At 56.4% G+C, this 26,390-nt stretch overlaps 1 protein-coding gene and 1 long non-coding RNA gene across 2 annotated transcripts; both read left to right on the top strand.

Annotated features, from left to right (window-relative positions):
• The first annotated feature begins 8,243 nt into the window (after positions 1 to 8,243).
• LOC136297980 (uncharacterized) lies at positions 8,244 to 16,980 on the top strand. Its single transcript, XR_010723254.1, has 4 exons — positions 8,244 to 8,471; positions 11,601 to 11,671; positions 11,994 to 12,202; positions 13,285 to 16,980. It is a non-coding gene; the product is annotated as an uncharacterized lncRNA (long non-coding RNA).
• Positions 16,981 to 17,913: 933 nt separating this feature from the next.
• ACTB (actin beta) lies at positions 17,914 to 22,784 on the top strand. The gene is made up of 6 exons (XM_066198470.1): positions 17,914 to 18,012; positions 19,514 to 19,642; positions 19,939 to 20,178; positions 20,707 to 21,145; positions 21,484 to 21,665; positions 22,026 to 22,784. The coding sequence occupies exons 2-6, from the start codon at positions 19,520 to 19,522 to the stop codon at positions 22,167 to 22,169; spliced, it is 1,128 nt and encodes a 375-aa protein (XP_066054567.1). The 5' UTR covers positions 17,914 to 18,012; positions 19,514 to 19,519; the 3' UTR covers positions 22,170 to 22,784.
• The last annotated feature ends 3,606 nt before the right edge of the window (positions 22,785 to 26,390 follow it).

Here is a 26,390-nt window from a genome sequence, read left to right as displayed (position 1 = left end):
AGCTTAAAAGACCTTTTGTGTAGCAGTGATTAACCTCTGTGGTGAGGAGGATGCTCTTTGTCCTGGACCCAGCGCCCTGCCTGGTCCCCAGGGGCTCTGCCGGGACACAAGGCTCTTGTAATCCTATGCGAGTGCCCAGGAGCAGGACATGAGAGAGACACAGGGCGTTCTGTGGGACAAAATAATCGATTACCAGGGGATGCTTTCCAGCCCTAAAAAAAAACAAACCAAAAAAACAACAACAACAAAAAAAAACCCAAAAAAAACCCCCAAAAAACATTAAAAAACCCCCAAAAAACCCCAAAAAACCTAAAATGGGAAAAAAGAAAATTTGCCCAGTTTGCAAGCAGAGCAAGGCAGGGCTTTGGTAGCTGTAAGACTCCAAGCAGGAGGCCCAGAGGAAGATTCCAGTGCCAGCCTTGTTGCCTGTCCCCTGCTTTTCATTCCCTGCTGCATCGCAGAGTCAGCACAGAGGAGTTTGCAGGGAAGTGTGTTACCAGCGTCTCCCACGCAGCTCCAAAATAACCCGGCCCCGGAGCTCGGCAGCCGGGCGGAGCAGGTGACTCAGCGAGCGACAGCAGCTCCTCTCTGCTCTGATTTCCTCACCCATGCCTGGATCCAGGTTTCCCACCGCAGTCCAAGCACTGTGTCCAATGCTCAGGGCCTCGTGCAGGACTGCTGAAGGGTTTGGTGGGCAGAGGAGGGGACGTCAGGGAAGGTTCAGGCATTCGCTGCCTGAATCGCCAGGGCACAGCTGCTCTCTGGATCTGCAGCTTCCCAAAAATCTGGTCTGGGCATGGCTAGGATGGCAATCCTCACCTCTGGTGGGACTCAACAGCACATAGTTGTTCCATCCTCACCTTGAGATGGAGCATCCCTAAGAGGACGTAAGAGGGATGGAAAGCCTTGGCAGTGAGTCAGAGCACAGCAGGGCGATGTCAGGAACTGGGACAAGCAGATTCTGATCCAGCCACGGTGGATGGGGGGTGAGGAGGAGGTGACAGCTCGTGGTTTTGTGTTTGCCACGTCCCCAGCTTCTCACAGCATTGGGAGGGGACACGGGCATGGCAGGATGCTGCCGCAGGGGACTGGTGCCAAGACCCCCTCAGGGGATGCACCCACAGGTGCACCAATCCCCCCTGGTGGGGTCAGGGGGCTGAAGCTCAGCCTGGAGAGAAATCGAGGTCCCCTGCAGGACCAGGGGGTCCCCCCCGACACCCCCAGAGCAGGGGTGGGGGGGGCAGCATCTCTTCAAGGATGAGGTATTGGTAATAGGAGCAGTAATAGGAGCCAGCTGGGATGCCCCGGGGGATCCCTATAAAGGGCGGAGAGGGGCAGGGGGGCTTTTACAGCCTGTGACTTGAGAGGAGGTGAGGGGGTTGTTTGACTCCTTGGTGGCAGTGTTGGGGCATCCTGGGGTGGGATGCAGAGCGTGCCCCCTCACCTGCAGGGAGGAGGTGGGATTTTGGCCAGGGAAGGGGCTGGAAGCAGCGGTTTGAGGCTGGGGGGAGGGGTCAAACCTCCCTGCCCAGCCCTGGCCCCACCAGCTGTGCCTTCCTGGGCCCAGAGATCCCCTTCCAGATGGATAACTCCATTGTCAATGGTGAAAAGAGTCCATTAGTCAGGATTAGGAACGGGGCCTTTGGGGATTAGCCCTGCACCTCCCACCTGGCCCTCCTTGATTCCTGCGGGTGCTGGTCCAGCGGCACTGTTATCTCTTTGGGTTTTCTGGATGCAGAAGGGAATGGGACTCTAACTAAACCACTGGGCTGAGAAATGTGGCAAGTGGTGAAAGGAACTGAACTGAGTCCCCAAGTGACTTGATACCCTGCTCCCCAATGCATTTTCTCATGGAATTGCAGATCCTCCCAGCAACAGAACCCCTTGGATAGGGGGATCTGCAGCCCCCAGCCCTGCTTGTTCCAGTGACACAAACTGACCTGCTGGTATGGAATGGCTGCTGGAAGGCAGGAGGGGAGGGAGTGTTGTCCCAGACCAGGAGTCCTCACAGCCCTGCACTTATCCCCTTATGTTCACCCATCCCCATCTCCCTTCAGCGTCTGGGCTTCCTGGGCATCCTTGTAGGGGGGCTGGAGGGACTTCTGCACATGGAGGAACTGAGGCAGTGGGAGTCCAGCTGTGCTTGGTCTGGTTTGTGGGAAACCACATCTGGGCTAAAAGTTGAAGATGTTCTTCCTGTGGCATCTGCAATGAGGGGTGGCTGAGGTGGGGGGAAGTCCCAAAATCTGAAGCCTCTCGATGCATTGAGAGTAATTCCATTGGGCATGGATTCCATGATTCCCCGTGTCCTCTGCAAAGAGGGGCTGGATCTGACCTCCAGCTCAGGAAACTCGGGGGCTGCTGGTGTGAAAACAGTGGCCGTGAGGGTTGGGGGCTTTTAACTCCCCACTATCCCACAGCTCCCTTCATTCCGCAGTGTTAACAGGCTGGCTTTGTCTGTGGGCAAATGGCCACAAGGAGGGATCAGGGCTGGGGGGCTCTGGCCAGGCTGGCTGCAAGAGGCCCCCGGGAAGGCAGGAATGTGGGCGGGGGAGGCGCCCTGAAACCCAAAACCTCGGCACAGGGGCCCTGCTCTGGGCATCCGGCCGGCGGCTGCGGGCGGGAGGCCCCGGGCTGTGGGCAGCCGGTGCTGGGGCTGGAGGGGCTCTGCCGCCCTCCCTGTACTGACAGTGCTGGTAGCCCCCTCCCCAGCCCCTCCTGCCGTCCCCCAGATGGAAATAAGTACAGTCATTCCCAGCTGGCAGTGGAGGGTGAAGGAGAACACCCCACTGATGTCAGGTTGGGGTCTCGGGGAGCAGAGTAGTGCCTGGACCCGGGTGTGTACCCCAAAACTGGGCAGGAGGCTGGGCATCCTGGGGCAGGCATTGTGCAGAGCCTTCCTGAGGGTCCCTGGAAGTGACAGAGGTGGCTGTGGCTCTGCAGGATTGAGAGAAGGCCTTTGGTGGGGAGCACATTCAGCACTGGGAGGCCTTGGTCAGCAGACAATTCACTGCAGCCTGTGACCCCTTGTGCCACGTGTGTGTGTGTTGGCAGGAGCAATCCGTGTGCATGTTGTGTGCACTGCCAGATGCAATGCTGGTGTGTGCAATCCCACATGCCTGCAATTCCTCGTGTGACACATGTGCTGCTGCATGCAGGCCACGTGCAGCTGCATTTTGGCACGTCCAGTGCAGGGTGCACCTCGGTGTGCCCAATCCCATGTGGAGAGTGCACCTGTGTGCAATCCCTTGTCTCGTTCACACAATTCCTCATGCACCAGGCGTGCTGGCGTGTGCAGTGCCATGCACAGTGTGTGTGTGTGTGTGTGTTGGGCCATGATTTCACGTGTGTTGGGATCACCCTGGAGTGTCTGAGTGCAGTCTGCACCCTTGTTGTGTGCGTGGCCTTGCACACAGCGCATGTGATCACATGTGAAGCATGTGCATCCCAACATGCCTGATCCCACACCCAGCATGGATCTTGGTGTGCACGAACCTGTGTGATCCCAGTGTGTGGCTCGCCTGTGCACCTCACCTGGTGTGCATGGCCTTGTGTGCCACAAGCACAGTCCTGTGTGCAGCGTGTGGATCGTGGGACGGTGACCCCACGTGCATGAATGTGCCCCTCGACGTGCATGTGCTCAGGTGCAGCGTGCACGATCCTGTGTGCAGCACATGCGTTGGTGTGCACAATCCCACGTGCAGGGTGCATCTCGGCATGCATGATCCCGTGTGTGGTGTGCGTGATCCCATGTGCTCGATCCCGTGTGCTCCGTACATCTCGGCCAGCATGATCCCGTGTGCTCTGTGCGTCTTGCCATGCATGACTCCAAGCGCACCGCGCATCTTGGCGTTCACCATCCTGCGCGCAGCGCGCACGATCCCTCGTTCCCCGCGCATCCCGGCGTGCGCCACCCCGTGCGCTCCGTTCACCTCGCCGTGCGCGCTCCCGCGCGGTGCCGGTGCGCGCCCCCGCGGCGCGGCGCGCAGTGCGCATCCCAACAGCACCACCCAGCCGCGCGGCCGCGCTCTGCAGCGGGGCGGGCGGACGGGCGGGCGGCTCCCCGCGATCAGCGGAAGCACGGAGGGACAACGTGGAGAAGAACAAAGCGCTGAGGGAGCCAGGCTGGGGGTTTGTGCCTGCTCCGGCCTCACCCGAGCGTGGCTGATCCCCTCCTGGGATGTTGCGTCCGTCCCGGGACAGGTCGCTCCCTTTTGGGCATCGCTTGGGAATGCGAACCAGAACTCCGTCTGGCAGTGGGTGCTGCGGGATTGGAGCTTAGGGTGGGAGTGGGCAGCACAGCGTGGGGAACTGGGTGCCCCAGTGCCACCAAATCCCTTGCTGGTGAAGCCACAGGCTCGGTGCTGCTCACGGCAGACTCCAACTTGTCCGCTCAGGCTGGTTCACCTTGCACTGAGCTGGCAAAATGCTGGTATCATCACAGCCCGATCCACATCGTGGTACCCAGCACAGGGACAAGAGACCCCAAATGACACTCTCAGCATCATCCATCTCAACCTTTCTTTGTGTCTTGGAGGGCAGCTGGTCCCTGCACAGACCCCACACTCCCTTCAGCCCCGGGGACGCTGCACACCCCACGGCCCTGCATACGCCTTTGGTGCTGTGAGACGTCACCAGAACATCTCCAATCTTTTATTGCTGGGGTGAATCATTTACTGGGGCAGCCAGCCTGTCTGCAAAACCCTGGTGCCAGCTGAGCACAGCCTCCCTGAGAGTGTTTTGAGGTGTTGACCCCATTGTGCAGTGGGGTGCCACCAGTCTGATTCCCCTGCTTGGTCAGGAGAAGGCTTCAAACCTCGCAGTGATGCTGGGTCCCCGTGGTGAGGTGACAGGGATGTGTAGGTGACACAGCCACCCGGACCAACACCGAGGCTGTCTCCTGGGGCAATAGAAGATGTCACTTCCTCACACCCCAGGGCGTTTGCTGCCTGTGACGCAATCCCGGGTGACTGTGCCATGCTGTGGGCAATCCTGCAGGGATGAGGAGCTGTGCTGGGCCCTGGTCACTCCTCTCAGGCTCAATAAATTACCCTGAGCAGTGCAGGCAGTCAGCCCTGCTTCACTGTGGGGAAATCGAGGCAGAGCTGGGGCTGGAGGAGGTGGGACTCAGGGACATCCCATGTCTTGCTCTGTGCCAGCTCAGGGGTCCCCCTTGGAGCCATCCCACCACTGGGATGGGACCAGCATCCAGCTCCTGTGTTCTGGAGGGGCTGGAGGTCCCTTATCAGTGACAGGCCCTGTGATACCTGTCCCATGGGCAGCAAACAGGCTTTGCCCACCAAATTCCAGGTGCTTCAATGTGCTTCCAGGTACATCCACAAATCTGTGCTCAGGAACAAGTTCTTTGCAGAAAGTGAGAGATTTTGCTGCCTGACCAACAGTTGTACCACTGCACCAGGTGCCAAATCGTGTGCATTTCCCCCCTGGATCTTGGTTGGGAGTTTGGCAGCATCTCCCCAGCCCAGCGTGTCCGGCAGCAGCCCTGGGCCGAGCCCGGAGCTTTCGGCACGGCGTTGGCCGAGGCAGAGCCGCTCCTCCCTGTCCCCCCCGCGCAGAGGGGAGCGCGGAGAGGAAATTGCTGCTGACGGAGCTGCGAGCGCTGCCGGACTGGGGATGACTAAGTTTGGCAGTGCTACCTGCTGGCTGTTTTTCCTTTTATGGAGGATTTGAGCGAGCCGCTGGAGCAATTCTCCGAGAGAACTCGAAGGGATCCACCCTGACCTTGGGGATGGGCACTGCCGGGTTGGGGAAAGGGTGGTTGGCGAGCAGGGTGGGTCCGTGGGACGTTGAGGCGGCGCTCGGCTGGTAGAGGCGGGGATGGGCCCCCCTCGCCCATCCGGACGGGGCACCCGAATGTTTTCACTTTCTATTTTAAGGCGCTGGACTGTGGCCCCGAGCAGAGGCCTGGCCCGCGATGCCAGCTGGGGTGCGTGGCTGCTCGCACCCTCCGTGCCACCTCCCTCTGAGGCCACCCTACATCTCACATCCAACCCAGTGCAGCTTTCCCGCAGGTGATGGGGTGAAGAGAGAGCGTGAAACGGGATGTGTCTCTGCTGGGGGACACCTCACTGGATGGGGACACTGCTGCAAGGGTGGGGGCATCATCTCCTCAGGGACATGCTGTTGCAAGGTGACAGCATTGCAGGGGACACATTGCTGCAAAGGGATGCAGCTCTGCACCCCAGAGCTGCTCCACGGTGCTGAGATGGAAACGGGGCAGCCTCGGAAAGTCCCCAGCTGGTGAGAAAAGCAGAGAAAGAAACAAAAATAGCACCTTTCCAGTGGCTGTAGTGGGGTGGCTTGCAGGGACAGGACTGGGCTTTGGCCAGGCTGCCTCAGCACCCGGGCCAGCCGTCCCATAGCCCCCAGCCCGTGTCGAGGGGCTGGGACTGGGCTCCTCAGCTGTGTCCTGCATTCTTGGCATTATTCTCCTTTTTTCTCCTCCTCCTCCACCCCGGGGACAGCTCTCAAACCTCTCCATTTATGGACAGGAGGTTAGGTCAAGTGGGAGGCTGAGGGGACGCCCAGGTCCCTGGGGAGGGACAGGAGTCCCACGTGGTGCTGGGAGCTGTGACCACCCCTGGAGGTCACGGCATCGATGATGTGTGGAAAGCTGAGGGTCACCTGGGCATTGCCCCTGGGATCCCCATCGTGATGCCCAGAACCACTGGGACCCCCACCCAGGGTGGTGGTTGGGGTCACCTGTCCCCCCCGAGTGCTGGTGCACCCTGAGCTGCTGCAAGCAGATGGGGAGAAAACAGGCCCTGCAGGTGGGGAGAGTTTTTTTCCTCTTGTTTTATTATTTTATTTTGAAGCCAAAAGCTGCCAGTTTGGGAGGTGAGGCTGCAGCAGCTGCTCCCCACCCCAGGGGGGAAGGCTGGATGTGTCCCTAGCCCCAGGCCACTGAGGAGTCACTGGGGCAGGGTGAGATGACTCCGAAGCCACTCCAGATGATGAAACATCCTGACTCATTCTAATCATTAATATTATTTAAAAAAAAAAAAAAAAAGGAAGAAGAAATGACTCAAGCAGCAGTACTCTGCCATTGGGTGGTGACAAAGTGGCTGCTTGGGGTTAGGTTTTTGGGGTGGATTTTCCCCCGGTCTATAATAACACCTTGGGGCGTTGCTGACAGCAGTGAGCTGACAGAGAGGCAAATACCCGAGGAAATGTGCTGCTGGGGATCCTCCCACTCTGCCATGCTTTAAAGGATGCTTTAAAGGGCAGTACATGCAAGCCCCCGCTAAGCCCTGGCATGTCCCAGGTTGTCCCATGGCTGGGGAAGGACAGTGGCACCTTGTGGGGAAGGGTGAGATGAATGAATATCAGCTGTTTTTTGGTGTTTTAACCAGGCCTGCATCCCTCTGGCCAAAACTCTGTCCCCATGGGCTGGGGGGCCAAGGGAGGGACCCTGGGGACCCATCCCTGCACGCTGTGGGGGCTCATCGACCCCTCCCCGGCTCCTGGCTGACTCAGCCATGCGGGATTCCCACAGTTTCCGTCAGATGTTGCCTGGAGTAAACGGGGAAGAGGTTTCACAAGCCCTGGTAATTAATGCTAATTACAGAGCAGCGACATGGGAAACATTTCTTCCCCAGGTGTCCTTCCAAAAATGGTTTTGTGCAGGTGTGGCACCATCCTTCACTTGTCATTAGCACTGCTCCGCCTGGGAGAAGGTGAAACCTTCGAAGGCTGGGACTGTGGGAACGACATGGTGGGGGACGGTCCCCGCTGCCCCGCGGGCACCCGGCCCGGCTGCGGCTGCTGGCAGCTGGGTTTGGCTGGAGGGCAGGGCTCATGCAACCCCGGGTCAAGGCAATCCATGGGGAAAAAATACCCTCCGACCTCCTTGAGCAGCATGACTCCTCCTGGCAGCTGCTGGCGGTAAAATAAAACCATGGAGAAGGGGCTTGGAGTCCTTTTTTTTTTGGGTTTTGTTTTGTTTTGTTTTGTTTTTGGTTTTGGTTTTTTTTTGGTTTTTTGTGACTTGGTTCTGCTGCCTGCATTGGAGGGACAATGACGTCTTCCTAGGACCGAGGGCTCATGCTGAGAGGGGCTGAGCTTCTCTGAGGCTTGAAAAAGTTAGACTGAAGGGGTTTAAAACCCCTTTTCATCTTTGTTTTTCTTCTCCTCACTGAGCTGCTCATGCTCAGCCCCCCCCAGGTGTGAAGTGTTATAAATAAGGTGGGGTGAAGGTGGGCTGGGAGACCTGAGCTACAGAGCTAGCTGGGCTGGGGAAAGCCTCCCCTGCCCTAGGACATGCTGAGTATCTGTTCAGTGCTTGGGCTGTAGGAAATCTCTACTTTCCTTTATCTGGATGGAAAAAAGAAGTTACAGAAGACACAATTGGGCAAGGTGTGGAGGAAGGGAACACTTTGTTCTCCGTGGCCACAGCGACCAATGGCAGAAATCCTGGGCTGGACTGTCAGTGGCAGAGAAGTGGGGTAGAGGTGAGAAAACTTCCCATGCAGACTGTGGTGTCTTCATCCCTGGACCCTGATTTTATGTGATTTTTGCGGAAGACTGAGCAGTGGGGAGTGGCGTGGAAGTGATGCAGTGTTGCCAAGTGGTGCTGGTAGCATGACCTTTAATGGTGACTGTCAACCACTCTGGGTGGTTGCAGGGATTGACAGCCCTGTTGGTGTCCCACAGCCCCATTTTGTTGTTTAAAATTGGTCTTTGAATTGTGGGATTTACATCTCCACCCAAGGATGGTTGTGTCCTGTTTGCCTTAAGGCTTGGGACTTTTGGAGCAGAGGGAGATGAAGAGGCTGGTCCTTCCCTGTTTGATGAAGAAGAGCATATCCCAGGCTGGAAACATATTTATTTAGGAGTGGAAACAATGTCAGAAGACTTGGAAAAAGCTCACAGAAGGGGAAATGAGATGGGATTAAATCCACCCAGAGCCAGTTTCCAGGCCATTTCCATGCTTCTCCCAGTCCAGGGGCTGTAGGTGCTGCAACTCCCTGTCCCCTGGCCAGCCAGGGTGGGGACAGAGTGGGGCTGGCAGGTAAAGCCTCATTCCCAGTGGGCTGGTGAGCTGGGAAACCGGTCTTGGCACAGGAGAAAGCCACCTCCTCCTCAGGCTCAATGGGAGCTCTGACTGTCTGTGGGGTTTTTAAATAATCGTGACTTTGCTGAGCTGATTCCTTTTTGATGTGTGCAGACTTTTCTCCCTCCTTCCCTTTGCAGCTTTCCCTCACAGCAAGGGGAGTTGCTGTGCGTATCCCAGTGGATGGGGCTTCTCCCACTGCTCCATCCTCTCTCCTGTCTGAAGGTGGGGAGGAAAAAGGGCCACGCCAATCCCAGTGCTCCTGTGTGCGAGCCAATTCCCCCAAGGATGGTTGCTTTAATGAGATGTCACAGCTAATGAGTCTGCTGGCAGAGTGCTCGTGGGGAAACGTGCTGGGAAATGGTAACGCAGCAAGTCTCAGCGTTGGGACTGTGCAGCTTTCCAGGCTCTGTCCCATCCCAGAGATGGGAATCCATGGGAGCAGTTGGGTGAAGGACCTTGTGCTCCACCCCAGCATTAGCCAGGAGCAGGTTGCTGACAGCCCACTGCCTGCTCTCTATCAGGATGTGATTGGGCCAAGTGAAAGGAATAAATTCATCCCAAAAGAGTGGGGTGGTCAACAACCCAGCCAAAGCAAATATTGGGAGCTCCCAATACACCAGGCACCAGTGCAGGATTCATTAAGTGGGATTGGTGATTTATGGGAAGAAATTCATGCTGCTGGTGGGCTCATTCTGCACTGTGAGACCCTCCTCATCCACAACCCAGAAAAGAACATCAGGTTGCCAGCAGATCTGAGGCTCACCTTTACAGCAGCTGGGCCTGAGAGGCACCTCAAAATCCCCCTGATGAGTGAGCATCCAAGTTCCCTCTATCCCACTACATGGAGACTGGAGGAGCTCAGAAATGTTTTCACTGCTGAGCACGGAGAGTTCTCTTGGAAGCAATTTATGCCCTGGAATCTGCTGGGAGTTAACACACAAAAGTAACAATGGGAGGTTGGGGAGGGGGCTCCTGTCATTGTTCCTTGACCTGATGCACAAGGGAGGGGAAATAGAGACCTTTTCTCTCTCCCTGTGCCTGCCCCAGGAGCAGGGATGCAGGATGACCAGGGTGCAGGATGATCCAGGGCACCCATCCCATAGGAGGGAACCCCCAGCATTTGCACAGGGCAGAGGAGGGAGGAGATTCATTTCTAAGGTATATTCCTGGTGAATTTAGGTTTACAAAGCAATGCAGGGGGGCAGAGGGCCTCAGCTGCTCTCTGGTTTCCGGTTCCTGCTGCCTCTTGCTCCAGCTGGTTACCGCAGACAGGGCCAGGTTTTGCCATTTAAGGCTGATTTCCCCAGGCTGGGCTGTGCCGAGAGCTGCCTGGGAGGGTCCCTCGGCCACTCGATGCTAATTAAAATGTGTGCCCAGAGACATGTGGGTCCTCTGGGGGAGGAGGGAGAGCCCTCACCATCTCACCACGTCTTCTTTCTCTGCTCTCCACGGCAGAGCAGAGAACCAAGGGAAGGAGTCTGGGTTTATCTGTGGAGTGACGTGCCCGGGCTTGGATGGGCAGGACAAAACCTTTCCTGGTCCCAGAGGCAGCAGGTTCCAAGCAGAAGGCTCTGGTCCCATTGATCCAGCCCTGAGTGAGGGACCTGAGCTGAGCAATGCCGGGGTGGAGCTGGGACACCCTTTGCCCTGCCAGGCTGTTGCCAGGACTGAGCCCAGGCTGTGCTGGGGCTGGAGCTGCCCCACACTCTGGGCTTCCTCATTCCTGTCACCACAGCTGGTTGCTTTTTTCTTCCTCTTGCTTGTCCCCATCTGCCCCAAGCTCTTGCAAAACATGAACAAGAGTTCCCAGAGAATGAGATGTGCTGTGCAGCCCTCTCACAGCCTTGGGCAGTGATCTGGGAACTAAAAGGGCTCCTGCAAAGCCCCATAGGAAAACCACTCCCTGGTTTTTCTGCATGCTGACTTGCCTCTTCTTTGGGCTGTGAAACCGTAGAGACAGTGGGCACTCTTTGTGTCCATATGAGCCCCACCAGGGTCCTGGTGGCCTCTGTACCCACTTGGCTTCCGCTGCTCTGTGCTCCAGCAGTGGAGGAGCTCTGGAAGCCACCTCTGCAACCCCACACTGCTCTGGCTCTGGCATGGGGAAGGGAAGAGAGCAGGAATGTGGAAGACTTAACCCCCTTTATCGTTAAAGGCTGGAGGAGGGAGAGGCATGTTCATACCCCACCCTGCTCATGCCACCAAAGGTTGCCTTGGGGACACCTGGGCCAGGGAGTCCCCAGGGCTGTGCCATTGCTCCAGTAAGTGCCACCTGCAGGTACTCGAGGTTCTAATGGCACTCAAGTGCATTTTTCAAATATTCTCAGAGCTGATAACACCTCTGCCCCTCCAGAGGGGCTCAATGCCTACCCAGGCACACATCACCCACATGGGACAGCAGAGTTGGCACCCCAGGGTGGCACAGGGACCAGAGAGAGCAGAGTTCTGCAGTCCTCCTCAGGAGCAGGAGGGAACCTGACAACTAACTCAGCCACTTGAGTCCCACCACAATTTCTCTTTCCAGACTTTTGCCCCACAGCCCACCTGTGGTGGAATGAAGATGGATGTGATCTTGCTAGTCCCAGATGAGAGCAGGTGAGGAGGGAGCAGGGTACCTTAATGACTCAGGGGAGTGACAGCCAGTGCCTGGCACCCAGGGCTTTGGTTTGCCTTTCTCCTGAGATCTTATCACCTGCCAGCAGGAATGTGTGAAATGAGCCAAACAAAGCACATGTGGAAATGCTGTCTCGGGTGAGGGATGGAAACTTTGGGGGCAATGGGCTGTGAGGGAAATGAAATGCAGGGGGGCTTGGTTCCTCTTTGTGGTGGTGCTTTCCTCCCGTGCCCAGTCTGCGTGAGTGGATCAGGATGATATCAGCGGGATGATACAGTTGTAAACTTGCTGGCTTGTTCCCAGGTTTGCTGCAGATCCTGATGTGAGCTGGACCAGAGGGGCTGGTTTGGAGCAGCACTACCCTGCAGAAGGCCTGTGCTCCCTCCTTCCCCACTGCCAGCCCATTGTGAGTGGCATCACTCCACTGTTACCCCAGCCATATGGACCCCAAACAAGCCTGGCACCAGACAAAAGCCACCTGGCTCTCTCCTCCTATGCACCTGCTCTCCAAGGTGGGGGGAGAGGGACAGTCACTGAATTTCAATTCTGGTGGCTCTGTGAAAGGGCTGAGTGCTGTGTAAGCGCTGAATCACCCCTGAAGGTTTATTTAAACTTGGAGGAGTCGATGGGCTATTGACTAGAGCAGGTCCCACTCCTCCGTCACTCTCTCCCTGCCTGGGGAGAGCTGCTTGCGTCACGGCTGTGCAAACAGAGCCGGGGGCCAGCCCAGGCAGGGATGGGGCTGGGACAGGGCCCAGAGCAGTTCCTGGGTTCCTCTGCATCCCTCCTTCTAGGAATGGGCAAACCCTGCCTCGCCCATTCATTCCCTGAGCATCCCTGCACCTGCAGGGCCGGGAGCTGGTGCAGGTCTGGGGTCGCTGGAGGGGTGGGGATCCCCACCTTTGGGTGCACCCACAGCAGCACCAGCACAGTGGTCAGACCTCTGTGACTGGCTGCTGGGGGTAAAGGGGGCTTATGCCCCAAACCCAAACCAGAATTATCTGCAGAGGCACAAGCACTTTACATGAGCTGGCATGGGTGGGAGAGTCACCCTGACTGAGGGCAGTGGCCATCCCTGCCCTCCCTGCCTCTGTTTCTCACACAGAAAACAAAGGCAGCATTATTCCCACTCTCTCCAAGGTAGGAGAGGTCACCTCTGTCAAAGGCTTGAAGCCCCTAGATGGAAAGTGCCATTAGCCCAGCAAAGATCAAAGCGAATTTCCCAGCATGCTTGGGCAGCCCAGGATCGGTTTCATTTCCTAGGTACGGCACGAGCAGAAAACTCCATCCAGCTGCTCCCCTGCCTTTACCAAGAAAAATCAATTCTCAAAGTAATTATGAAGCAGTTGAAAATGCACCATATGGCATGGCATAGTGCCATGTAACACCTGTGGGGGCCTTTTGCCAGGACAGGTAACTGAACCCCAGGGAGCATCCTTGAGGGAAAGACCCCCCTGGAGGTGGATCAGAGATGAGGGGTCATTCAGTTGCGTTTGGGTGGCGATGGAGGTGGCGTGAGTGGGGGCCAGAAGGCTGAGACATGCAGAAAAAACCCAGGGAGAATCAGCTTTTTCTCTTCCCCTTCTGTTTTTAGCTGGAGGAAATATCCCCTGAAACTGATGCCAAGCCTGGCTGGAGGGGAGGGCTGCTCCACTGCTCCCTGTCCCTGCAGCAAAGCTCCAGCACAGGATTCAGCTTACACCTGTCCCATTGCTTTGGAAGGAATGGACTCCAGAGATGCCCAGGGTGCAGGACTGAGGCTGGGAGCCCGGCCGGCATCGCCTCAGGGTCTGGCTGTGCCGGTGTAATCACGCTGTGCTGCGGAATGACCTTGGGCTGAAAACAATTCCACGCTCGGGCCTCACAGGCTGTTGCTATCAAGGTCAACCAAAACAACCCTGGCAGCACGTTTAACCAGTGGGGGAAGGGAGGGCTTTGCTCTGCTCTGGCCGGGCCAGCGCAGCCCAGGGAGGGTGAGAGGATGGCAGGGCTGTGGGGCAGCAGGATGGCGCTGGGCAGACGGTGTCAGCCTGGGCACTGGCTGACCTGGCTGCCTACAGGGCTGGGAATGAAGCCTTGGCCTCCTGCTGCCTGTGTGAGCTGGGGGACCCTGGGGCTGGCACAGGGATCAGCTGAGGTATACAATGAAAGGGCTGGGGAGGGCATGGGGACACAGAGAGAGACAAGGCTGGAGGCAGCAAGGACAGGCAGGGCTGGAGAAATAGGTGGAGAAAAATCTTCAACCCCTCCAGCAAAGTCCACTTATCAGGGACTGCAGGCTGTAAATCAGGCACATGCACCTTTCCACCACCTTTCCAACAGCCTCGGCAAAACCTGGCACAGATTGTTTGTCTGCGCCTTGAAAATGGAAAATGGTGAATTTATACAGTTTTCCAGCATGATACAATGTAATGATTTTCATTCCTTGTGAATGGGAGGGATGCTCGATGCACTGTTAGCCCAACCATGTGGATGCAGCAGATCAGGAGAGAACATCCTTGCACATGGAGGTCTGTGAAGGGAAAGGCTGTCCTCTCTGCAAAAGGACTGATTGATCAGAGAGAGCTCAAGGATCAATACAAAGGAGCAGAAACCTCGGGGAGGGGTGTATGAGAGTGGAGAATGATGCTGAAAGGGGGAGAGTCGAGTCTGCAGCTTGTCAGAGATGAGCTGGCATCAGGGATGCAACGCAGCGAGCCAGGAAAATGTCAGGGGCTGTTTTGCTTCAGGTTTAATGCTGAATATGTTCCCATAAAGGGAGAGGTGGGGGCTGCAGTGAGGCCCCCAAGCATCTCCAAAGGGAGTGAAAGGCCTGGGGTTCCTGCTTAGATTTTATCTCCTGCAAATTCCCGTTACAGCTTATGCTGCAAGGAGAAAATTGAAAGAGGAAGGTGCTGAGATGGTCCCCGTGTCTCTGAAACAGGGGATGTGGTCAGCACCTTTCCTTCTTCCCCTTGGGGAATTGGAAGGGAAGGGAAAGGCAGTGCTTCAAAAAACCTCCATGATTTTTGTGCAAGGGTGATTCAAAGAGATTGTGGTGGTTTCAGAAGTTTCTACCTCTCTTCTCATTGCCACAACAGCAGCAGGGAGAAAAGGGAGGCCTGAGCCCATGACAGACTGAGAGATGGAAGAGCTGGTGCTGAAGGGGATGTGCAGAAATCCAAGCCAAAACTCCAAGTCCAAGAACACCCAGGAATATTTCCCCCCCTTTGACCCTCCTCTCCCCAAAAGTGTGGCAGATGCCATCCCTGCATGGGCAAAGGGCTTCTGGTCTAGGGGAAGGGTTGGGAGAAGTGAGAGGAAAGCAGAACTCACATGTTGTCCCACAAGTGCAGCGATTCAAGCCCAGCCATATCAGCTGGCAAAGGGCAGGAGGATCCTCCCTCGGATAGTTTTGTCCAGAGTCAGTGCGAGCCAAGCACCAAGGACAAGCAGGGAGAGATGAAGCAAAACATGGGAACTTGGGAGCTTGTGATGTCTGCCCAAAGGTAACATGACAGTCAGGAAGCTTTTTGCTCAGTTCCCCTTTCTCTCCTCTCAGCTCTTGCAACAGCCCAGAAGAGGTGGGAAGAGAGCCCCAGCCATGGCCAGGGAGTTGGCCGGGCCCATCACACAGTGGTGAACACGGTGACAGGCTGGTGGCTTTGCTGTCAAGGTGTCTTCAGCCTGGGAGGAAGTGGTGGCACCCAGCCATGTGCTGGAGGCCACATCCTGCTGTCCCACCACAGTCAGACCTCGCTGCCCCTAAAGCCAGCAGACACGAGGCTGGTGCTGCTGCCCTCCGGATGCTGGCGGATTGATTGCCTTCTGATTCAGTCCAATAATCAAGAGTAATTGCCTGGCAGTTCCCTCCCTGCCTAATGGGCTGTCTCGCATCGTGGCTCCCCAGCCTGGCTCCACCCAACCTGCTCACTGGGATGCAGCAGAGCGCAGCATCCCACCCCTCTCATGCACGCCCCGTCCATCTGCCCAAGACCCCCATGAGCCCTGGTGGCCTCTCCACCTGGCCCGGACCTCATGTTCCCCATCCTAAGCCCATCACCCCAGTGGTACTGCTGGACTTTTCCCTGCTTTATCAGCACATTCATGGACCACACTTCCCAGCTGAGAGGGCCATCAGCTCTACCCATGCCTCGTGGCTCCCCTTATTTGACGTATAATCTTCTAATTAATAATCAGTCTTTTCAAAGTGGAATGCAAACATTAATTAATTCCCCATGAGGCAGGTAATTAAGAGCAATGACTCCCATTTTACTGCGAGGGAGGCTGTGATAGAGAGATCTTGCACGATTCACATCGTGGTGACAGAGGAATGACCAGGCAAAGGCAGCTCCACTCCAGCATGGCCCTGCAGGAACCCGAGGCTGGGTCCCCTTCCACTGAGGGCTTCCTATGGGGACTCTCCTGGGCTCTCTATCACTGTGGCCTCCTCACTAGGAGGGGATGGCATAATCCCAAAGTGGCCTGGCAGGACACATCCATCACTGTGGCCACCTCTGCCCTGTGGGATGAGGTATGCCCCTGGGGTGGCCCAGAAGAGCCCACAGGTCTCCAGTCCCTCTGTACCACCCTCTCCAAATCACCCACCTGGGTGCAGCCATGATGCTGAATTTTGGGGCACCTTCATCAGGACATGGCACTTCTGGGGAAGGGGATGCCATCCAAATGAAAAGGGTTTCTCTTGTATTCCCATCCATGTCTGGTGTCCCATTGCCTCCCATCCCCCTAGGTAATTACAAATCTCCATCTCAATTAAGCTTTTGCAGGTTCCTCCTGCTGCTCTCCTCCTTTGTTCATCCCACAGAAGGAGTAATGAAGAGGGGGGAATAATGCCTGGGTCCCCTTCAACAAGACCCACACGGGCAGTTTGGGGAGGGAGCTTCATCCTCACCATGATCTCTGCAGGTCCCTCATGACAAAGAGCTTGCTGGCGTGGCCTGCCAAGACCTTGATCGCAAGCCTGACTCCTGGCTCTGTGATGCTGGACAAGGGGTATCCCATGGAGAACAGGCATTTTCAGCCTTTTTTTCCAGAGAATTTTTTTTTAAACTGTCACTACTGTTTTCAAACGGCTGAGATTACACATCCAAGGTCCCCACGCTGAAGTCTGTGTGCTTCCAGCCGGCAACAGATTGCGAGTGGCTGCTGCTACTTTACTTACAGGACTGCTTAATTAACTTGATTAATCAGCCCGTGCTCGCACAACACTCTGGAGACGCAAAGCCCTCTGGTTGCTGCTGCCTGCTGCTCCGCAGCCGCTGCCCTCGCCTTTATTCCTGACCAGTGTCGGATGGTCACGGGCAAGAAGGGAATTGCAGTAAGGCAGCCTGGGCTGGAGCAGCCACGTCTCCTACTCCAGCAAGGTTTGGATCAGAGGACAGAAACAAGTATTGCTCAAATCTGACCAAACCACTGCTCCCATCGTGTCCCCTGCCAGCACGGGGCAGGATGGAGAGCGGGGACCAGGGCCCCCTGCTTGACTCGATGCCTGAGCCAGAGCCAGCGGAGCGTTCCCTTCTCCCAGGTCCCGCTGCCACCGTAGGCACACGGTCTTTAATGGTGCCCGGTGGCGCCGGCGGCATTCCCGGTTGCCCGGGCGGGTCCAAGGGCCGAGGGCCTGGTGGCAGCTGGCAGGAGCCGTGTCGCCGCCGGTTGCTGAGATCAGCAGTGAACTTGGCCCCGCGTCCCGCTCGTTCAGCTCCCGGCCGGGGTCACCGGTGCCCGCCCGGCCCCGGGGTGCAGGTAACGGGCGCTCCACGTGCCCCGCGCCCGGGAGCACCGCAGGCAGGGCGAGCAGCACCCCCGCGATCCCGCACCGCGCTACCCCCGCGTACCCCCTTCCCTCCGGGGGGCTGCACCCGCCCGGCTCCCACACACACAAGAGGCGAACGGGCCGAGACCCCCACCCGCGGGGCTTTGTGTGAGGGTTGGGGTGGGGGGGCAACACGGGAGCAGCGGGGCACCGCGACCCGCGGCGCGCACCAGGCAGGAGCCCCGTCCCCAACCCAGCCCGATGACACCGAGGGCCGCGCCCCTCACCCCAGCCCCGCTCGGTTCCCCCCCACCCCAATATTTTCCCCCCTGTCGGGGCGGCGGGGCGGGGTGAGGCCTGGGGGGCGTGGCCAGGCGTGGCCAATCGGAGCGGCGCACTCCGAAAGTTTCCTTTTATGGCGAGGCGGCGGCGGCGGCGGCCCGATATAAAGCGCGCGCGGGCGGCGGGCGGCAGCCGCCGCGAGCTCTTGCCTGCCCTCACCGCGCGCGCGCCCCGCTTCCGCCGCCGCCTCACACCTGCCCCGGCTCCGACCGCGCCAACTCCCCAAAGGTGAGAGCCGGCACCGCGACCGCGGGGGATAGCACAGTGACGATGCTAATGAGAGTAGTAATGAGCCGGTGTTATGGTGAACATCGGTGCGATCGCGGTTGTTGGGACATGGCGCGCCCTTTGTGCGCTGGCGGGGTGGCGGCCCCGTAGCGCGCTGCCGCGTTTTAAGGGATAGAGACGTAGCTCGCGGTTTAAGGCCGGTTTCGGGGAGACTCTTGCGGAGGGGGCTGTCGCGCCGCTGCCACCCCTGGGGCTAATCCGCCCCGTAAGAGGATTGCGGGTGCGGACGGGGGGAGCGGGCGGCTCGGCTGCGGTGTCCCGGGAGCGGCGGCGCGGACGGGGTGCGCGGGGCTTTGTCTGTTTCGCGGAGCCGCCCGTGCTGGAGTCGGGGCCCGGGGGCGTTGTCCCCCGTGAGGACGGGCGCGGCCCCCCCACCCCGCACATACGAATACTCCTGCTGGTTGTTGTTTGCGGGGAGGGGGCGGCACCCCCTACGTGGGGTGAGGCTTTGAATCGTAACAATGCGGGGTTGGGGGTGCAGGGGGACCTCCCCACCGTGTGTCCGGAGCGCAGGTGCAGGCGGGCTGCCCACTCCGGCTCGGACTACACTTCCCAGGCTGCCCGTGCGGGGCGGCACATGTGCGGCAGCTGCCGCCGCCCCCCCGCCACCGGATTACACCGGCGCGGCCGGAGCCGCCGGGGCTGAGCCTGGACGGGTGGTAGTTGCATAAGACGCTGGCTTTCATCCCGCCCGTGGTACCGTTGGTCGGTGGGGCAGAGCCCCGGTCACGCTTGACTAGTGGGCTGGGCGTGGTAGCCAGCGCTTGTCCTGCTGCGGTTCCTTGTAGAGGCTGGCTGAGGCTTTGGGGGCTGTGCAGAGGGGTCGAATGTTGCTGGCTGTACCTGGCACACGGCGGGCACCGGGCGTGACCCCCTAGGCTGGATGGGCGCGTCAAGCCCCGCTGACTGGCACATGGCGGGGCTCTGAGGAGAGCACCGGGCGTGACCGGCGGGGTTGTGCGGAGGTGTTGAGCCCCGCCGGCCGGCTCAAGGTGGGGCACCGGGCGTGACCGGCGGGGCTGTGCGGAGGCGTCGAGCCCCGCTGGCCGGCACACGGCGGGGCGCTGGGGTGTGGCGGCCACGCCCGCCCGCTCCGGGGAGTGGCCGCCGCCGTCCCCCCGACAGCCGGTGGCGGGCGAGGCGCGGCGCGCTCCATCCATTGCCTTTTATGGTAATAATGCGAGAGGGCGCAGGGACTTCCTTTGTCCCAAATCCGCGCAGTGCCGAAATCTGGGAGGCGTCGCCCCCTCTAGCGGGCGCCGGGCGAAGCGGAGCGGCGCCGGCAGGAAGGAAATGGGTGGGGAAGGCCTTGGCGGCATCGCCTTCCCTTCCCGCCATCACATGCGCTTCCCGCCATCGCCTTCCCTTCCCGCCTGCCGCCGCGGGATGGGGCTCAGTGTGTGAGCGGGGGATGCTCATGTCTGCTTCTCTCCTCCCGCAGCCAGCCATGGATGACGATATTGCCGCGCTCGTTGTTGACAATGGTTCCGGTATGTGCAAGGCCGGTTTCGCCGGGGACGATGCCCCCCGTGCTGTCTTCCCATCCATCGTGGGTCGTCCCAGACATCAGGTAGGTGGCTGGTCGTGCTTGTTTAACAAAAGGGAGGAGTTTTAGGTGGATGTGGTTCCCCTAGAGGCAAGTAGTGCTTTTATTTGGCTTTGTACTGTGAGAGGCCTGTGCACTGCAGCACAGCTGGTGGGGAATGCAGCCTCCTGCAGAGCCTTTGTGCAGTGAGTGTTGGAACAGCTGACTGGATATCTTTCCTGATAGGTGACAGCAGAGGGACAATAATTGGAGACTTAGCTTTATGAAAAGGGAATTATCCACTCTTTAGCTGTACTTACCACATTGTCTTTGTTCTGCAGGGTGTGATGGTTGGTATGGGTCAGAAAGACAGCTATGTTGGTGATGAAGCCCAGAGCAAAAGAGGCATCCTGACCCTGAAGTATCCCATTGAACACGGTATTGTCACCAACTGGGATGACATGGAGAAGATCTGGCATCACACTTTCTACAACGAGCTGAGAGTAGCCCCTGAGGAGCACCCTGTGCTGCTCACAGAGGCTCCCCTGAACCCCAAAGCCAACAGAGAGAAGATGACACAGGTGTGTAGAACTCTGCAGCTTGGAGCTACAGCAGATAATTGCTGCAGGCCAGCTCTCCTCTTCCATGTTGTCCTCTCTCCTTCACCACTCTTCTCCCTTTTTGCCATCTTTACAGGGTTTTCCTTTCCTGACCTGAGTCTCCTCTTTGCTGGACCTTGACAGGTTTTGTTTGCTTTTCTAAGCTGGCTTTCTCTGAGACTGAACTAGCAACTGGTCTAACTGCTGTTTCTGACTAGGCACACTAATCCATTTACAGCCCTTGAGTGACTGTACTGTAGTTTACTTGGCATTTGTTTTGTTCCTTGCTGTGATATGTGGATGGGTCTGTGGCAGTGGCGTCCCTGCTCAGGCTCTGAAGTGGCAGGTGTGGGTGGAGACCAGGTGAGATAAGCATGGACTTTAGGGGGTAGTATAGAGATACCTCTTATCTAGGGGCAAAAGTAAAACCACTTGCATGGATTTGGTATAGATATGTAGCAAGAACCCTGTATTTTCCTGTTGACCTAACCCCTCCTTTTCTCTCCCTAGATCATGTTTGAGACCTTCAACACCCCAGCCATGTATGTAGCCATCCAGGCTGTGCTGTCCCTGTATGCCTCTGGTCGTACCACTGGTATTGTGATGGACTCTGGTGATGGTGTTACCCACACTGTGCCCATCTACGAAGGCTATGCCCTCCCCCATGCTATCCTCCGTCTGGATCTGGCTGGCCGTGACCTGACGGACTACCTCATGAAGATCCTGACAGAGAGAGGCTACAGCTTCACCACCACAGCCGAGAGAGAAATCGTGCGTGACATCAAGGAGAAGCTGTGCTATGTCGCCCTGGATTTCGAGCAGGAGATGGCCACAGCTGCCTCTAGCTCTTCCCTGGAGAAGAGCTATGAACTCCCTGATGGCCAGGTCATCACCATTGGCAATGAGAGGTTCAGGTGCCCTGAGGCCCTGTTCCAGCCATCTTTCCTGGGTAAGTCCAGCTTTTCTAGGGTACTGTTACCCCTTAGTGTTCCCTCTGAAAGGTGATCTGGAGACCATGCAGTGAGGTATATGTACAGCATATTTAAATGCTGGTCTTGTAGCAAGGCTTGTGCTGCCCACCAGCCAGCCTCACTTCCTGCACAGCTTAAAGCTGTTTGAGTGACTTGGGTCAGTAGGAGCCAGAGGCTGAGTCTGTACTAGCCATGGCTCTGCAGTGCTTTCCTGCTGAAAGGACTGCTGGTCTCTTGGTTGCCTGTAGTATCTTCTTAGGCTTCCTTGACTCTGTCTGTGACCCCTTGTTGATTTAAAACTTCTGCTTCTTCACAGGTATGGAGTCCTGTGGTATCCATGAAACTACCTTCAACTCCATCATGAAGTGCGATGTGGATATCCGTAAGGATCTGTATGCCAACACAGTGCTGTCTGGTGGTACCACAATGTACCCTGGCATTGCTGACAGGATGCAGAAGGAGATCACAGCCCTGGCACCCAGCACAATGAAAATCAAGGTAGGGTGGAGTTAGGGGAACATCTCAGCACCCCTGTTAGGCTGAAATATGCACCATGTGTGGAGGGTGGTATGCTGGTGTCCTGCTGCAGAAGATAGAAACCATGTCTGTCTAGTACAGCCCTAATGGCTTTGGGCTGGACAGGATGGCGCTCACCCAACTGCATGAATAATGGGATTAAAGACTGGCTGCAAAGGAGGGAGGTGGGTGTGTGAAGTTGTGTCTTGATCCTGCTTCAACTTCATGGTATCATGGCCAAGGTTAGATAAGGGAATTAGGCAGCTCCATCTTGCAGGGCCGTGTGTGGGCTGTGAGCGTGGTGTGATGCTGTGTCTGACTGGTTCCTCCTCTTCCCTGCAGATCATTGCCCCACCTGAGCGCAAATACTCTGTCTGGATCGGAGGCTCCATCCTGGCCTCCCTGTCCACCTTCCAGCAGATGTGGATCAGCAAGCAGGAGTACGATGAATCCGGACCCTCCATTGTCCACCGCAAATGCTTCTAAACCGGACTGTTACCAACACCCACACCCTTGTGATGAAACGAAACCCATAAATGCGCATAAAACCAGACGAGATTGGCATGGCTTTATTTGTTTTTTTTTTGGCGCTTGACTCAGGATTAAAAAACTGGAACGGTGAAGGTGTCAGAAGCAGTCTGAAGCAGTCTTAAAGTACAACATGTCGGAGCGAACGCCCCCAAAGTTCTACAATGCATCTGAGGACTTTGATTGTACATTTGTTTGTTTTTTTAATAGTCATTCCAAATATTATAATGCATTGTTACAGGAAGTTACTCGCCTCTGTGAAGGCAAAGCCCAGCTCGGAGGGAGTCCACCAGTTACAGCTGGTGTTAGGTTATAATTGCTTGTCTGTAAATTATGTAACCCGACAAGTGTCTTTTTGTATCTTTCCGCCTTAAAAACAAAACACACTTGATCCTTTTTCTCTTCGATTTGTCAAACAAGCAGCCTGTGTTCCCCAGTGATAGATGTGAATGAAGGCTTTACAGTCCCCCGCAGGGTCTAGGAGAAGCGGTGCCAGTATGTGGGGGAGGGAGGGGCTACCTGTACACTGACTTAAGACCAGTTGAAATAAAAGTGCACACCATAGAGGCTTGACTGGTGTTGGTTGTTGATTTTCTTTGTTTTCATGCCATTTTTTGACAGTTGCTCTTTGCTCTGATCTCACCCTGCCAGGCTGCACAGCTTGGCTATCAGGCTGTGGGGGATGCTGGTACAGTGGGGGCACAGGGCAGATGGCTCTGGGTGATATGGGGAGGGGTAGAACAGCCTGCCAAACCTGTGGGTCTCCAAGGTTGCCTTGGGCTGGAGTTCTCCAGATACTGCCAGTGTGTGCAACAGGGAGCTGCTGGAAGAGCTGGGCTTAGTGGGGGATTCAATTGCACCTTCCCAAATGTTGCTGTGTCTCCCTCAGTGTTCTGTCTCATGCTGGACTCAGGGAAGCAAGTGGAGTGTACTGATGCCATAACCAAGTCAAAGCAGCTGCCTTCTCCCTCTGCCGCCTTTGACTAGTCTGCAGCTCTACCTGGGGCAGTGTCCCTGCTCCAGGTATCAGAAGCTTGCCTGTCCTGCTCCCAGTTTGCCTTGGGAGAGAGGCCGGGGTTCAGGTGGGGAGACTCATAGCCTGGCAGTGTGCTGGCTGGGTGGAGCACCTTTTGGGTGAAAGCAAGAGAAAGTCCTGTGAAGTGGAAAAAATTGGCTTCAGAGAGCAGGGCTACTGGAGTGCTGCATGGGTGGGGCTGGGAAAAAGGTGCAAGGAGGAAGGAAGGAGGAAGCTTTGGCAGGGTGAGTGACACAGCTCCAATGCAGGTACCTGCCTCCAGCCCAGCCTTTGCCAGGAAGGTATTGGGCTTATTCACTCTGTACCCACCCTTTGAGCTTCCAAACCTTCTATGAAGGTTCAGCTTTGTTTGATCAGCTTCTCTGGTTTTGTGGAAAAGATCAGGGATGACCCTGACAAAGCTGAGACCCTGCTGGGTACAGCACTGTCCACAAGCCCCTAGAGCTGGAGTCACATCTGTGGAAAGGAGAGAGAGGATTGAGGCTACTGGGTCAGGAACCAGGAAGAGCCAAGCCAGTAACTGTTGCCAGCTCAGGGAGACCAGACCTGGGAGTGTTTTCAGGAGTGAAGCTTCCCAAGGCTCTGCCAGCCTTGCCTGCCTTTGAAGAGCTAATGCCTGTGATTGTGTCATGCTCCAAGCAGATGAAAGGCAGGAAACAGGCTCTAGTTCCCCTTTAATCCTCTGCCTGGCCTGCTCCTGTTTCAGCATCGTACTGTACTCAGGGTGGACCTGCCGGTTTCTGCCCTTCATCTCCCCAGGCTCCCTCCTGGGTGCAGTGGGAGCCTGGCAGGGCTGGAGGTGCAGACTCTGGGCTGAGCTGATGAGTACTGGAAGCACCAGTTTGCGAGAGAGGAGGTGAAACAGGTTGGAGCAAGGCCCACACTGGGCTTATAACCTGAGGTCTTGGGGAAATGAGGTGAGGAGGAGTCAATGGCAGCTCCTGGGGAGGGAGCTGGTGGGAGCAGGGTAGGAAAAAGGCCAGCAGCCAAGGAGAGATGACAGCAATAAGGAAATGGGGTGCCTTTTTTCAGCCTTTTCTGAAATGGTCACTGATTGCTGTGGGAATATGTGCTGAGACACAAAGAACAGAAGAAACTGGTGGTGGTGAGAAACCAGTGAGCAGCGAAATGCCGGAGGCTGAGAGCAGCTTGGGTGGACAGAGGTGCGAGCATGGTGCAACTGCTGCAGAGCTGCTGGACACAGAGCAGCTGGGCTGATTTTCATGCTCTAGAGCCAACAGAGGTATGCTGTTAGTTAACACTTTGCAGGGCTTTTTCTCCTTTCTTCCCGTTTCACTTGCTGTTTTAACTAGCCCCTCAGTAAAAGGAGGCTGGGCCTTCCACAGCCCTTCCTGATGTCTCTCCAGCATGAGGCCATGGCATGCACAGCCACTGCAGGCTGCTCCAGCAAGGCTCCATTTATCCCTCCTCTGGGCCATTACATGCTGGAGAAAAGAATGTGGTGCCGGGCAGGGACAACTGCAAGAATTACTCACTGCTCCCAACTCCAGTGAGCAGGGGGGGGAGCCCAGAGTGGTTTTCTCTCAGGAATGTCAAGTGCTGGAAGAGAGGGGATTTTTTAACAAGTTTCTCTGCCATGGAGTTTCAGAGGGCTCAATTCACCCCACACTGTTTCACAGAGGTGGGGAAATACCGAGAGGCCTGTCAGGGAGGGCAGAAGAGGAGCCATGTCCTGGCTTTGTCAGACTGAAAGGAGAAGCTGTGTAGGGAATAGTCAGTGCTCTCTGGCTATCTCCTCCTATTCTCCAGCACACAAATAGCCTGGGGTTGTGGGGAGACCAGAAGGTTTAATATGACCACCCATGGGCCAGGCTGAGTGTGCCAGCCTGTCTGGCTGAGCCATGGTGATGTTCCAGGATTCCTCAGGCTGCAGAGACTTGGCTCTAGATCCTTCCAAGTCATCCAGCCCTTTCCTACCTCCCTGTAGCTGCCCCAGGAGAGATGGCTGAGCTCAAGGGAGCTGAGCAAACATGTTTTACACCCTTTCTTCCCTCAGAGTTCCCAGCTTTCCCTCCTGCTGGAGACAGTCGCTGGCACCTCACCTGCAATTAGCTGATGACCTGGAAAGTCACCTCACTGAGCTGCTTATGGAATCAAGCCACCGCCAGGAATTAGTGATGTCCTTGGCAAAGGAGATGGTTGCAGCTCTCGGGATTTAGCCCTGAAGGGCCTCATTGTCCCTCAGCCGTGTCAGGGACAGTTGACCAGAAACGGTCCCTGGATGGGGAGGGTCCTGTTCTCTCATTAGTGAGCATGTGCTCCTCCAGGAGAGGTGCCAGCTGGCTGTGTACAAAAATCCCAGGGAATCTCAGAGCATTCAAACTAAACCAGCCTCCTTGCAGAAGTCCCCTTGGAGGATGCAAAGCACCAGGTTCAGAAAACAGCCATTCCAAGTTACCCATTCAGGGATGTGTCTGTGGTTTTGGCTGTGCTTAGGGTAGGAGCAGTCTTGATCTCTGAAATCGTTCTTTGCAGGACTGCTGACCTGGAGCCTGCCCTGACTTGAATTATACCCATCTGTAATCCACTTTAGCAAGCCTTACAGTATTAAACTATATCAGGGATTGAGAATCCCTTCCAGCAGTGGAGCTAGCAATTCACCCAAGCATACCAAGTGCCGTGGCTGCTGCAGCCCAGCCAGGCTTTAGGCAAGCTGACAAAAAGATGTTCAGGCTGTATCAGTCTTAAGAAGAATCAGAGGAGAGAACTGAGACAAGACTTTCCAGAGGAAAAAAGCCATAAAATCCCCTGGATAGACTGGCCTTGAACATTAAGATATTTTGTTTTCAATACAGAACAAAATATCTTGATAGTGACATTAATTTGTTTGCCTGTCTGGACTGGGACAGCATGATATGTACCTGCCTTGTTTGGGCTAGGAAAACGTGTATTGTTTGTAAGATGACCAAAGTCTACCCACATGAAGTGCATTCCTGAAGTGAGGCACAGCAAGGAGGGTTTCCTCTATCACTGTCTGGCTACCTCTCAGGGCCGTGAAGAGAAATGCCAGAGTTTGGTGTAGAGGTTCAATTCCTTCCTCCTTTACTGCTTGCTTCTGCCTCGTGTTCAACCTCCATGTCTGATCTGCACCAACTCACTGCTTGTTTATTTGGTGGATCACA

The sequence above is a fragment of the Chamaea fasciata genome, unplaced genomic scaffold, assembly GCF_029207755.1.
Source record: "Chamaea fasciata isolate MVZ Bird 193981 ecotype frontalis unplaced genomic scaffold, bChaFas1.0.hap1 SCAF_16, whole genome shotgun sequence".
NCBI lineage: Eukaryota > Metazoa > Chordata > Aves > Passeriformes > Sylviidae > Chamaea > Chamaea fasciata.
The sequence above is the reverse complement of the archived record's forward strand: the minus strand, read 5'-3'. Positions and strand labels throughout refer to the sequence as shown.

Excerpts from the sequence above, each read along its gene's own strand:
- ACTB (XM_066198470.1), top strand. The coding sequence starts at position 19,520 with ATGGATGACGATATTGCCGCGCTCGTTGTTGACAATGGTTCCGGTATG. Across the intron at positions 20,179-20,706 it reads ACAGAGAGAAGATGACACAG|ATCATGTTTGAGACCTTCAA; the intron begins GTGTGTAGAACT and ends TTCTCTCCCTAG. Across the intron at positions 21,146-21,483 it reads GTTCCAGCCATCTTTCCTGG|GTATGGAGTCCTGTGGTATC; the intron begins GTAAGTCCAGCT and ends GCTTCTTCACAG.